Source organism: Pogoniulus pusillus, chromosome 34 (genome assembly GCF_015220805.1).
Source record: "Pogoniulus pusillus isolate bPogPus1 chromosome 34, bPogPus1.pri, whole genome shotgun sequence".
Classification (NCBI taxonomy): Eukaryota; Metazoa; Chordata; class Aves; order Piciformes; family Lybiidae; genus Pogoniulus; species Pogoniulus pusillus.
In genome coordinates this window covers 6,469,215-6,483,136 of record NC_087297.1, presented here as the reverse complement: position 1 = coordinate 6,483,136, position 13,922 = coordinate 6,469,215, and the positions used below count along the sequence as shown (strand labels likewise).

The following is a 13,922-nucleotide window of genomic DNA, read 5'->3' as shown; positions in this document are numbered from 1 at the left end:
CTCTCTTAGCCTGTCTTCACAGCAGAGATTCTCCAGCTCTTTGATCGCCTTTGTGGCCCTCCTCTGGATCCTCTCCATCAGGTCTGGGGCCTTGGGGTCAGGTCTTGTGTCAAGAGCCCCAGAGCTGGACACAGTACTCCAGGCTAGGTCTTACCAGACTAGAGGAGCAGAATCACCTCTCTTGGTCTGCTGGCCATGCTTTGTTTGATGTAGCTCAGGATGCCATTGGCTCTAAAGCACATTGCTGGCCATGTCCAGCTTGTTTGATGTAGCTCAGGATGCCATTGGCTCTAAAGCACATTGCTGGCCATGTCCAGCTTTGTTTGATGTAGCTCAGGATGCCATTGGCTCTAAAGCACATTGCTGGCCATGTCCAGCTTTGTTTGATGTAGCTCAGGATGCCATTGGCTCTAAAGCATATTGCTGGCCATGTCCAGCTTTTCATACACCAATAGGCCCAAGTCCTTTTCTGCAGGGCTGCTCTCAATCACGTCATCCCCCAGCCCATACTGATAATGGGGATTGTCCCAACCCAGATGCAGAACCTCCCACAAATGATTAAGTATTTACCCCTGAGGTGCAAATTAGTCCCAGGATTTTGAGGGCACAGCTAGAGGAGCTTACAAAACATCTAGAGTATGAAACAGCACTTGGTAGCCAAGTAATATAATCTTAGCTAATTAAGCAACTACTTAAAGACAGAAAGGGGAGTGGAAGGGAAACAGAGTAAACATATGACAGCTGCTGTAAGGAAAAACATCCGGAAGAAAATGGGAGGTAAGGCACTGAAACAGACTGCCCAGGGAGGTTGTGGATGCCTCATTGTTTGAAGTCTTCAAGATCAGACTGGATGGGGCTTTGAGCAATCTGTCTAGTGAAAGATGCCCCAGCCCACAGCAGGGTGGTTGGACTACATGTTCTTTAAAGTCCCTTCCAACTCAAACCACTGTGTGAGTCTATGAAGTCAGACACAGAAACACAAGGGTAGAGAAGGAATGAAAAGTGAGGAGCACCTTTCTCAGTGACCAAGTGTCCTCAGAAGCTGAAGCACCTTCATAAAATACAATATGCTGTCACTAAACTCACCAGGCTGGGCCAATAATGCAACCAGCCCCAGCTTACTGATAACAGGATGCTGTGTCTGTTATGGCATGGGACAGAAACAAGAACATGGAAAGGAGGAAAGAACCACAAAGTAAGTTTTGGCCAACCTGTCATCTTCTCTGCTTCATGGAAAGACCATAAACATGGAAGAGAGAAAAGAAGCACAAGGTAAGCTTTGGCCAACCTATCATCTTTTCTGCTTCAGGGAAAGACCTGAAGACGCGACATAGGGTGACTTTTGTGGTTCATGAACCGCAAGCTGGGCTCCAGCAGCACACACCCCCCATTCTAACCCTTCAAACCAAGCATGCATTGAAGTTTAGACAGAATGTGGAAATGAAGCAGTAGCATCAAGGAGACTGATATCTTTATTATGCAACAAAGACAAACAGAAAATAAAATACTTTAACAGGAGAAAATAAAACCCAGAAGGTACAATTCAAACATAACATTGAAACCAAACACAATGCAACATGAACATGAAAAGAGTTTAACAGGCATCCCCTGGTGATGACTGCACGTTTCCAGTGCAAGCATCACCCATCATAAGCACAGCTTGTTGTGCATGTCTCAGCTTCAGTGAGAAAGATCACGACCAGCAGCAGCATCTCGACACAGAATAGTTTCCTCTTCAGTCAATGCTCACCTCCTGAATGCAGTGGATGCAAAAGTTTTGTATGAAAAGTAGAAAGTCTTAAGCAAGGCAGCACCTGCCAATACAGATTTTAACATGTGGAAATAAAGAGGATAGACATTTTGTAAGGGTTTGGGTTTGTTTGGGTTATTTTGCTATTGCATTAATACACATCAGTGGCTTTAAAACGTGTATTCAAGTCTCCCAACGTTTTAACAGGACTAAAATGCTCAGCAACTACACATCAAGTGATGACTAATTATTGCTATAGAAAAATTTGTTTCCCAGAGTTTTAAGAGATGTCATTTCATTTGCAATCCTTAAGATAGGTTCAAGTAATAGAAATAACTATTTCCAGTGTCCATGAGGTGTTCTGAATCTGTATTGGCTGCAAGCATTTATTGCCAGATCATATATTTTATTGAATCTAAAAAACAAAAGTTAACTATACCCACATCTAGCTATTAAATCCTTTAGGAAAGGTAATGCAGTCATAAAGTCACCATGAGATGTGGTTTGAGTTCAAAAAGCTAAAACTTTAGCACTGGGCTACCCTGGAATTCCTTTCTAAGGGCACCATTTCAGAATTGGCTTTAGAGAACAAAAGTAAAAATCCAAACAAGCTTTTCAGTTGGATCAGTGAACCACTCTGATCAGTTTGTGGTCACACAAGCACTAGAGCTGACACACGAGTGAAAACACACAGACAAAATCTGGGGGCAGAGAGGGAAGCTGGAGTACAAGATCAAAATGTTGTATTTAGCCAGTAGCAAAATGCAAAACATGAAGCTGTTATAGAAAGCATAAAATCTTATTTCTGAAATAGCCAACTTGTTCTGCATTTCAGCCAGCTGTGCTTTCAGCCAGGTGCAGAATGGTTTCATTCCAACACTTACTGTGTTAGAACCAGTTCTGACTCCCATTACACCGCAGAATGAGGCACTTCAACCTCACCAGTTTGGGAATATGGAATACCCCAGTATTTCAAGAAAAAACTTCTCTTTGGAGAGCAAATAGGAGCCAGGGCAGAAGTAGTAGACTGTACTTCAGCTGCACAACTGATGTTATTACACATTAATCACCAAGCAGGCCTGTAAAATTACTGGCAATGTTTTCTACCATGTATGCAAGACCCAGTAAGAACAGTATGTGATAACAGGAGATGAGTGACACAGGATGAAGAATCAATCCTAAAATGTAGAGATTCAGAACAGTCTTTCTTTAAACCTCAAAATGTAAGCTGTGCAGCTTTATCCACTGCTGTGAAATGGCTTAAGTCATGCAGCTCATCTCCATTAGTATTTAAGTTAAAAAAAAACCCAACAACTTAGTTCTTTTACATATAGATTTTCCACTTCAAGTCCAAATTGCATTATTGCTCTGTTTTCTCTAATGATGGTCTTGCTGGGCATGCTGAAATCTAGGATAGAAACTCTTAAAACATGCTGGCAACTATTTCAGAGCAAGTTTTTCTTCTTAGGTATTTTTTCAAGCCTTTGGATGCAAGAGACGTCCAAGCTTATAAACAGTCTTACAAAGTAAGTTCCTTTCTGAGCGTCAGTAGGTCTGAAGCCAATTAGTTCTCTAGCTAGCCAGCCTTCCAGGAAAAAGAGAACAGATGGAAACTTGAATTCCAAATGCAAGAACAGAAGTTCTCAAAAAGCTCCAAGAAAAGGAAAAACTAGATGGTCACACACAGGAAAAAAGCATCCCTTTAGCATGTCATCTTGGATTGCTCAGAATGTATTTCATCTTCCTTAGTAGTTGGGAGCACAGGGAAAGCTCCTCACCCATCACTTTAGCAAGCAAGTATCCTATTTCAGTTATGCTCCAAAGGGGGGAGAAAATAGATGTAATTACTCCTAGGCAATAGCATTGTTCTTTCTCAATGTAAATCAAAAAGAAACAGCCCCTGCTCTGCAGGTTGAACTATGGGAAACAAAGATTTTTATTTCTGAAGTTGTTTTCATTCACACAATTGTAATGGTAAAAACTGAATCACAACAAACAAAACTTTGTCCCTGGGCAGGAGGGGAGGAAATAAAAACTGTTATCATTTCAGAGGTATCTTAGCAAACAACTGAACTTAAAGGAACTCAACAGTGCAACAGAGCATCTTTGCATGTCTTTCTAAAGGTACTGTCAAAGCTGGTTTTGGTGAATTAAAACATGATTAATAAAAGAAACTGTACAATTACAGAGTAGTAAAGTTAAGCCTGTCAAGACAACAGTGAGATGTTCCCAAGAAGTCCCTAATTCCACAGGGAGAGATCTCAGTAAAGATGTCAAATCTGAGTTTCAGTAAAATCACTTATGAAAAGTCCTTAGGAGAACAGAGAAAAGCCTGCCAAGTGGACACTGAATACATTTCTATCAACAGACACTTCAGATCCCCACCAGAATTAATGTAACTTTTCTCTCAGGTAATCAGTAAGACGAAGTGGGGGCTACACTTTAAAAGTTCACATGACAGGATTCTTGAACTGCATTTTGGTATTGGGCTTCTTCATCAAGCTGAAGATTCTAAACAAAATGAAAACAACATCAAAATGGACAAATACTCAAGATGTAGCACAGTCCTTAGCTCGATCATTCATTTTCCACATCTTTACATAGGAATTGGCATCTAAGATGAAGGCTCTCCATCCTTCTGTGTGCTAGCTGATTGTTTATGGGGCACAGTGTATTTTATTTGACCAAGTACCAAGAGACACATGAGACAGAAGCAGCAGATGAGTGGGACAAGGCTCATTAAGCAGGGAGGTCCACCTCCTCTCCCTGGCTCAATTACGTTACAGAATAGCCAGCTCAGGGAGCTGTGTCATGCTTTTCTTGTCACAGGGCTTCAGCCAGCCACAACATCCTCCATTAATAACAAACTGTGATACTCAGACAGGAGACATCACAGATTGCTGAGAATGTACTGCTTAAAAGCAAACACTTCACAGAAGATGGGAGGTTGAACCCTGCTACTTTTGAAGAGTTATCTTCAAGCTGTTAACATGGCAGAGCAACACACCTCTGTGCAGTTCTGGCAGCTTCCCCAGACCAAAACTCCAGTCATAAGCTTCACACCTTCAAACATGCAAGATGCACTCATGCTGAAGAGCTCAATTCTCTGTACCAATCTCCTAGCTCTTCAAGCCTCTGACACAGCACAAAGAACAACATGCAGCACCTTTGCCATCTTTAAGCAGTGAGGTTGCCTATGCCTCAAATACCATGCTGGTCCCACATGAAGCTCAAGCACTGTACCCCAAAGTTTGGCAAACTGTGGAAGCTACCACACAAACTCTCCAGCTCTCTGATCCCACAAGGAAATCTCCATTCACTGGCTTGACTTACAATCCACCTCCTGAATACACCTGTTTATGCAGCTCTGCACCTACTCCAAGGTCATTTACTCAAAGTGAGCCTGAAAGAAGGCAATCGGAACAATGATTTGAAGCCACATCTCTACTTTGCACTGCAGCTTCTCTCACAGTGTACTGGAAGAGAAGCTGTAGTAGCAATACCAGCTAGTCAAGCTGCACTTTTGAGTTCTGAGAATTAATTTAGCCACTTCTGCCAGGAAAGGTCAAAAATGTCAATAAAGCAGAGTAGCATAGATTTTATTTCTCCTAGGAGCAGCAATAATAAACTGTTCTGGAGGAACAAATAGCTCAGATTAAGAACTCTAAGCTTAAGTCATCAGTTTGGAGCAGAGCTTAACTGTTGACAACACCCATTTCCTGTAGCACTTCATGTTGATAGCAGAAAGTTTAAGAGCAGACAGGTTTACTTCTGAGCTCTGTACAGAGCAAGGACACAGCATGTACAGAGCACAACAAGTTTGGTACAAGTGTTTGATTTGTCATTTTTATTTCTAGAGTATGTTACCATTTATCCCCTCCCACACCTCAAAGAGGAAAAAGCTTACCACGAATTCTCCGTAGTCAAACCGGTGTCGTAGGTTTAGATGGCTAACAAGATTTCTAGTAACCTGGTTAGTGTCTGCCCAAGGAAGAGACACACAGATGGGACAGATCTGAATTTGGAGGGGGAAAGGAAAGAATTAAAAAGCTATTGGCAATACAGAATGCACTAAAGACATGCTCTACAGGAATAACCAGTCTACGACTCAACTACTATCAAAATACAGTGGGGATGTTCACATGAAACCACACTTCTAAGTGCTCTTTCCTTCAGTTGTGTAACATTCAAAACTACATTTTAACTTGCCAAATTGTCTGAGTGTTTCTCTTAGGAGTGGAGGGTTAGCATGCCTAGCATTCTTTTTGTCAATTGCTCTTGTTTAAAATTTAGAAGAGAAAATGATTGCTGCACCCTACTTATTTTTTGGGAGAACTTTCACACAACTGAGATGGTTAAGTAAGTTGGATGAAAAATGAGCACACCCTATATAGAAGAACAAAACAGAAAACCAACCAGGTTTTAATCCTTCAGTGCCTTTGATCATCTTGGATCACTTTTCAATTAACTGTAGCCTTCATACAAAACAACATTTGTAAGCTAACTGAGATTCTAAAGAAACAGATCTGATTTACTAAATGAAGAAGAGTGTCAGGCTCCAAGCCTGAGCTTGTTTCACATCCAGATAAATAAAACAGCTACATGTGAAATGCCTTAGAACCAACAGCAAGCTGGACAGGAAACACTTTCACATGGAAGTCACTCCTCAAATTTCATGTGTTGTATTAACTATGTTGTATTTTTCAGACCACAGTGGTCTTCAGAGATAAAGAGCAGCTACTGCACAGCTAAGATTGATCACAATTATACTAAAAGTAGCTTAAGAAGCACACAGAAGTGACTCTACTTACTACAGGAACTATGTGGTAAAGGTGTCTGTTGTTACAGTGATCCAGCAAGCGCTGTCTGGTGAAATTGGCTTCCTGACACAGAGGGCATTTGAAGGTTGGGTGTCCACTGCAAAGAGAAATACACAGCATTGAATAGAACAGAATTTAAGAAGCAGTGTTACAGAAAGCTTCATTTGTCTGTTACCTTCTCATTGCTTTCCTATCCTTTAACCACAACAACAACAAAAGAACCCCACTCTCACTGACACAGCAGTGATCTAATGCTCTTCCAGTGCTACTCCAAGTTGCAATTTGAAAGCACACTTACTATCTGTACACATAAATGCATCCTTCTGAGACCTGCACTTCAGGAAATTATTTTGTTCCAACTCTAGCTGCACCTTGCTCTTAACTCAATACATCACTGAGTGCAAATCCTTCAGGAAAGCACTAAAAACCAAATTCTGAAGTAGAGATCCAAAGAGAAGAAACTACAGGGTGCTTTTTTAATACAACTTGTTGTGGGTGTTCATGTGGGGTCTTTCTAGGTTAGTAAAAGCTTGGACTATGACTGCATGGATTCATTTGAATAATAGCTATTAAAAAATCAACAGAGGGCCTACCTTGTTTCTCCTTGAAGGATCTGATTATTAGCCATCTCTGCAGTACCAGATATTGCATCACTCCTGCTACTTTAAATGAAAGAAAAAAAAGAGTTCAAATTGAGTTTATTTTAGTCCACTAGCAATATTTTTAAATGTTCAACAGTAGCAGGGGGAGAAAGAGAGGAAATCCATTAAGACCCATGAATTTCAAAGCAAAACATACAAAGGCACATCTTGACTCTGAAAACTCTTCCTTTGGATCAAGGTACATCTCAGTGTTTAGTTACCATAGTGACTCTTGGTCAGTATCACCATGTTCCTATAAAGTTGTGTATGTAATACAGCAAACATTCACAAAACAAGCATGGTAGTAGAGGTTATAGCCAAACAACTCAAAATGCATCATGAACTGCATGTTGTAAGACAGGTAGCACTTTCCAAGTGTTTTAATAGAGAGCTGTGTAAGCAGGCATTTAACTGCCACATGTTTACACAAATCATTTACAACTTGGAACTACGGCATGACAAAATTTAGTGTGACCAGCAGGACCAGGGAAGTAATCATCCCCTTGAACTCAAGCACTGCTGAGGCCACACTCTGAGTACTGTGTTCAGTTTGGGGGCCTTCACTAGAAGAAAGACATGTCTGGAGAAGGACAACAGGTCGGGTCTGCTGAGGGGCAGCTGAGGGAGCTGGGGCTGTTTAGTCTTGAGAAGAGGCTGAGGGGAGACCTCATTGCTCTCTACAACTCCCTGAAAGGAGGCTGGAGTGAGGTGATGTTGGTCCCTTTTCCCTCGTAAGAAGTGCTAGGGCAAGAGGAAATGGCCTCAAGTTGCATTAGAGGAGGCTTAGGTTGGGTATTGTATTAGAAGAAACTTCTTCCCTGAAAGGGTTCTCAAACCCTGGAAGAGGTTGCCCAGGGAGGTGGTTGAATCCCTATCCCTGGAGGTGCTGAAAAGAGGCAGAGGTGTGGTGCTGATGAACATGGTTTAGCACCAGACTTGGTAGAGTATGGTTGGGATTTGATCTTAAAGGTCTTTTCCAACCTAAACAACTCTATGATTTCATAGATTTTCTTATGCTGAGCACAGAAACTATTTCCAAGCAACAGGAACATTTCAGAAAGTAAACCTGACTATGCATGCACCTCTAGCTAAGCCAGAAGAAACTGCTCAGCCATGCTGATCATCCTAAGAACTTGGATATTTACAGTCACAAACCTGGTCACAGCACACTTTTTTATACTTCTGCAATATTTAAGCACAGGTTTCTACTATGAGCTAGTCAATAAACAGTGATATAACAATATCCAGACACTTTGGTGGAAAATTGCTGCAGCCAGTTGTGGCAACAGCTTGAATTTCCACTTGCAGTAGATAGGTTGGAAACGAAAGATGGAAAAGTTCAGACTGCTATAACCAGAAAAAATGATGTGAAAAGAAAGTAAATACGGGTCAGGCTATATTTAATGAAGCCCTATGAAACTAATATGTGAAAAAGGTCTTCAAAAATAAGCATAAATCCCCAACCAAACCAAACCCACTGGTGAGAAGGCATGAAAAATAAAGTTCTTTAGCTTTGCTGCCTGAAAACAAAGCATCATTTTTATTTTATGGTGTGAAACATACTGGAGTTCCTTGTAAAGGAGAGCAGTTCAAAGTAAATTCCACCAGAAAGCAAAAAAAACTTGCACAGAAATATTTTGAAACAGGATACTCACTAAAACAGACTTGGGAAGGGAGTGGGGGGGATAAAAAGAGAAAGGAAAGTAAAAAGAGACGGGAACTTCCCTAGGGCCAAATATTACGAAATACATTACAAAGTGAGCTGCTCAAATGCTGTCAAGGCAAGAAAAAAGTGAGCTACAAATACTGCACACTTTCACACTTTTTAGGAGAGTCCCTAGAAGACATTTCAAAGCATCATAGAGAAAGGCTTTCTTCTGTTTGCTACAAGCAAAGAAAAGGACCTGGAAAAACTGACACTTTTTGGAAGCATTAAAAAAAATGAACTGGGTAATAATTAGCGCAAGAAGGCAGGCCCTGGAAAAAAAATATCCTGTCCTGGGGCAGGGTGGGGAAATAAGAAGATAAGATGATGCACTGTTTATACATAAAGCAGCCCCATTACCTGTTCCCTGTTGAATCTTGGGAAATCTGTAAGTTTGGAATAACAGAAGAAACACCATATTCATCCTGATACTTCTTACACGTTTTATAATGCTGTCTCATCCACGAAAATCTAACCTGTAAATGAAATGCCCAATTACTGCAATGATACAGTCCAGGGACAGAAGGAAGAGATCATTCTGTCAACAGAAAGCAATGCATGCAGGAATACCACAGATATCATATGCAGCAGAGACCAGAACTTCTGTCTCCCCTCCCCAAACGAAGACCTTTGATTCCGTTCTCCAGAGAGCCTCTGTCACTCTGTGAGACTGAAGAACATTCCCACTCCCCAAATCCCCAACAGCCAGACACCTTAGTGCTCACTCAGGGGTGAAACATATGGGTAAGCTCCATTTAACTGAAACAAAGTCACAGGAACCACATCTCCCACATCCAGGATCAATAACTGATGAGCTACAACAGGGAAGAGCCATGAGTATGGGATAAGCACAATTGCTCCTTCAGTCGTCTCTGGCTTGCAGTTACCTTATGCAGGGCAAAATCTTTTTGGATTAGCTATGTTCTGAGAATACTTAACTTTCCCCTTTGAGAGGGGAAGACCAAAAAGGAGAGGTGGGGAAAAAAAGGTGAATGAACACCACCTTAAGTTGTCTGCCCATCTTAAATGCAAAGACAATGAGTCGTTTGTTGCCGCTATTTGTCAGAAGACAGCTGTGCTGGATATGTCCCAGATCAGAATTTCAGGTCCAACAGCACTGTCAGAAAGTGCTCACAGATTGAACAAGATCAAATCTCACACATCTCTGCCTAAGTTGCATTAAAGTTCTTAAGGGGATTTGTTTGGTTCTTCCTTCCAGTTTACCAGCTTGCTACCATTTCCTCTTCCCACCTTTTCATCCTAGTGAATCATGTGGAACAAAGTAAGCAGCTTGGCTTTCCACGAGTGCTCATCTTCACACTGGCAGAACTAAGTCCCAAATGGAAGGAAACAAACATGAAGACTACCTGGATGTGAAGCAATTTGATCTAAAGAAAATGTGTGGCTGAAACCCTGCATCTATTTAGACCAGAAGACTCCTCTTGATTTCAGCAGGGGTCAAAACTTGCTGTGAAAACAATGACTCCTTTAAAAAGGGAATGAAGGGAATGTCCTGTGGTGGGACAGGAAGAAAATAGATATGATTGGGAATACACTGAAGTTATCAACCTGGGATTTTTTTTCCTTTTAAAATTAAACTTCACAACAGCTCCAGGAATTTTCATTTACATAGAGAAAGTTTCTGAGGTTTTCCATTCATCTTCAACCTTCATTGTCAGTTGTCTATTTTTCCCAGTTTGACAGCTACATGCAAGCATTTTGTTGGGTGTGTATTTTTGTTGTTTTGTGGAAAAACTGGCTCCCCACTCAAAGTCTTTACAGACAATAGAATCATAGAATCATAGAATCAACCAAGTTGGAAGAGACCTCCAAGATCATCCAGTCCAACCTATCACCCAGCCCTAACCAATCAACCAGACCATGGCACTAAGTGCCTCATCCAGTCTTTTCCTGAAGACCCCCAGGGACAAGATCCTCTTCTAGTTTAAACCTGTTAGGTAAATCTAGCAGAGACTGCACGCCTGTGCCATACACAGCCAAGTTCAAACTGCTATAGGCTCTTTAGCCTCAAAACAATGACACACACCACAAGTGTGTCTGGTCAAAAGAGAAGAAAATATGCATGGAACTTTTTGTAAAGTTTTACTCTACCTGCTTCTCACAGCATCTACAGCCCCCAGAAGCTTTCTTCATACTGTTTTCAACATCTAGAGCCCTTTTGGGATACGTTCTTTCTTTTTTAGTCACGCTCCCCCGGCAGAGAGGACAGTGTGTTCCACTTTCTCTGATAGCTGTCAAGAAGCACTTCCTGCAAAACCTAAATTAAAAAGTTACCACAAACACAGGTTAGCAAAGCCAAGAGAGTTGGATGCTTTGTCCTAGAAGAGAGCTGGGTAATTATTAGGGGGAAAAAAACCCACATATATCAGGCTAACAGTCTATAAAATGCAAATAAACAGCAGCCAAAGGAAAACACGGTGCTCAGGAAGGAGAATATGGAAATTAGGGGAATTTGGCAATGCAGTTTAGGGTAAAACGTTGCTATTTAGCGAGCAGTGTTGCTGAGCTGTACCCTGGATTGATCATTAATGAGATATTAAATGCTGCGGCAGGCACGTGACAGGGGGAGAAGCTTATCAGAGTAATTCCTGTTTATTGTCCTTAAGCAGAGCCAAAAATACTGCAAAGCTTCCCTTAGCTCGCCTCCCCAGCGCTCGGCAGCTTTTGCGCTTCTCCTCGCTCGCTTCCTCCGTGTGCCAAGTGCCAAAGCTACTTTGCTTTTCTACAAAGTAGAACCAATGTTGCTCTGACAAACGCAGAGCAGCTGCGCTGAAAAAAGGAAAGAGCTAAGCGACGCTCCGTGCCCGGAACCCGGCAGGAAGCTACGGAGTGAAGAGGCGACTTGGGTTAGACGTGTAGGATGTTTTCACCGCCCGTGAAACTCGGCCTCCACCGATCAGCCGACCGGGGGGAATGGCTCCAAGAGATGGCTTTGCTAACAGACCGGTCCTACAAAAGAAAGCGGCGAGGGAAGGCTGTGGGCAGCAGCTCGTACCCAGCCCCACAGCCAGCGCCCCACTAAGTCCCCGGGGCGGCGGCCGGTACCAGGCTCCGCGGGTCCCGCCGCGGCCGGCCACAGGCCGAGGGTCTGTGCGCTGGGGGCCAAGGAAAGGGGTGGGGGGAGCAGAGAAGTCAAAGGCAGGGAAGCGGCGGAGGAGAGATCAGGGGTCTGGGGGCGCAGGGGGCAGAAATACCCACACGTGCTGGCAGTTCGCGGTCCTCACGGGCGTTTTGAACACCTCCTGGCAAACCGGGCAGTAAAAATCATCTTCGCTGAAGCACGCCGCCGCCGCCGCTCCTTCGGCCATGGCAACACGTCAGGGCCTCTCCGTGAGGACTGAGGACGAGAAGCAAGCTCCGCCCTGACGAGCTGAGCCCCGCTCCACTCCCGTGGGCCCTCCGCGGGACACGGCGAGGGGCTGCGGGCGCCGGGGGTCCGGGAGAAGATGGCGGGTGGGCACCTGGCACCAGGTGGGAGGCCGGGACTGCGGCGGAGGCGATGGAGGAGCGGGCCCGGCCTGAGCACCGCGCGTCCCGCCCCTCTTCTCCCTTCTTCCCTCCTCCCTCCTTCCTTCCCCGGCCCGGGAAGCGCTCCCGCCCCGAGATCTACCTTCCAGCACCCGGGCAACGCAGCCACCAGCGGCCCAGCCGCAGCTCCGGCCGGGCTCCCGGCGGCACCCACCCCCCTGCCACTGTCGCCGCCGCTCTCCTGGGGGAAGACAGGGGCGGGACCGGGGCCTGTGTTTCCATGGCGATCGCCTCCCGGCCCGGCGGGGCTGCTATGACACGAAGAGGCGGCCTGCGCTCCGCCTTGCTCAGGAGGTTTCCCCGCTCCGCCTCTCCGGAGGTTTGTGCCTCCTCTTCCGCAGGAGCCGGGGGACGCTAGGGCAGAAGGTCCAGGTCCTGCTGTGGCGGCAGACGGGTCCCTGCCAAGCCCGGGGACGGATCCCTCGAGTCCTGGGGCCGGAAAGCCGCCCCCGGAGCTCCCGGCCGTAAGGGGAGGGCTCCAGGCTCATCAGCATCTGCAAACTTGCTGAGGGTACACTCTATCCCTTCATCCAGCTCACTGATGAAGATTTTGGAACATGTCTGGACCCCGTACTTACTCCTGGGGAACACTCAGCTACGGGCCTCCATCTAAGCACAACCCTCTGAGTTCTGTCGTTCAGCCAGTTCTCAATCCACCTCACCGTCCTCTTGGGTACCCTACACTTTGTAAGCTTCCCTATGAGGATGTTACAGGAGGCAGTGTGCAAAGCCTTGCTGAAGTCAAGGTAACCACCATCCACTGCTCTCTTGTCTGCCCAGCCAGTCATGCCATCATAGATGGCCATCAGATTGGTCCATGTGCTTAGAGACCAACTCCAGAATGAGCTGTTCCAGCACCTTTCCAGGGATAAAGGTGAGGTTGACTGGCATGTAGTCTCCTGGGCCCTCCTTCCTGCCGTCTCCATACTATTGGCAGTACATTAAAAGGAAGAATTGCAGAAGCTTCAGTTCAGATGCTGCTCAACTACCCTGTGATACTCGCTGGAGAGAGGCAGCATGACCTTCAGCCTCAACACACAAGAGACTGAAAGAGATGAGCTTCCACATCCTCCTGTATGGCTTCAGCAAAGCATGCCCTTATGCCTCGAATTCTCAATCTGTAAAAAGGGAGCAGTTTTTAATCACTAAATAAGCCTGATGTGAAGTTAAATTAATAACTGCAGATAAAGAGGGTAATGTCTTTTGAAGGCAGAAGTTAAAGCAAAGCAAAGCAAAGATTTATTACTAAAGGACCATTAGAGGTCCATTTGAACTTTGTTTAGGAGACCACGGCATTTATTGATTCATAGCTTTTGGCAGGGGGAGAAATTGCACAGGTGACCTCAGGGAGGTAAACTACAGGAAGGTGTGTGTGCAGGCATTCATGTTCTTGGCAACCTTATTGTAAATCTTGATCCTTTAATAAAGCTGTGACCTTGGGAGTTGACAACTCGTAT

The 13,922-nt window shown here is 44.3% G+C and overlaps 1 protein-coding gene across 3 annotated transcripts; it reads right to left on the bottom strand.

The window, feature by feature from the left end:
* Positions 1-1,454: 1,454 nt before the first annotated feature.
* RNF138 (ring finger protein 138) lies at positions 1,455-12,719 on the bottom strand. Of its 3 annotated transcripts, none has more exons than XM_064170459.1 (7): positions 12,136-12,719; positions 11,029-11,194; positions 9,277-9,392; positions 7,164-7,232; positions 6,562-6,667; positions 5,658-5,765; positions 1,455-1,753 (listed from the first exon to the last, which is right to left on the bottom strand). In XM_064170459.1, the coding sequence occupies exons 1-7, from the start codon at positions 12,243-12,245 to the stop codon at positions 1,736-1,738; spliced, it is 693 nt and encodes a 230-aa protein (XP_064026529.1). In that variant the 5' UTR covers positions 12,246-12,719; the 3' UTR covers positions 1,455-1,735. The 3 variants fall into 3 exon arrangements, with proteins under 3 accessions (XP_064026529.1, XP_064026528.1, XP_064026527.1); XM_064170458.1 differs by having other exon boundaries at positions 1,455-4,261; positions 7,164-7,229; positions 12,136-12,718; XM_064170457.1 differs by having other exon boundaries at positions 1,455-4,261; positions 12,136-12,716.
* Between the last annotated feature and the right edge of the window lie 1,203 nt (positions 12,720-13,922).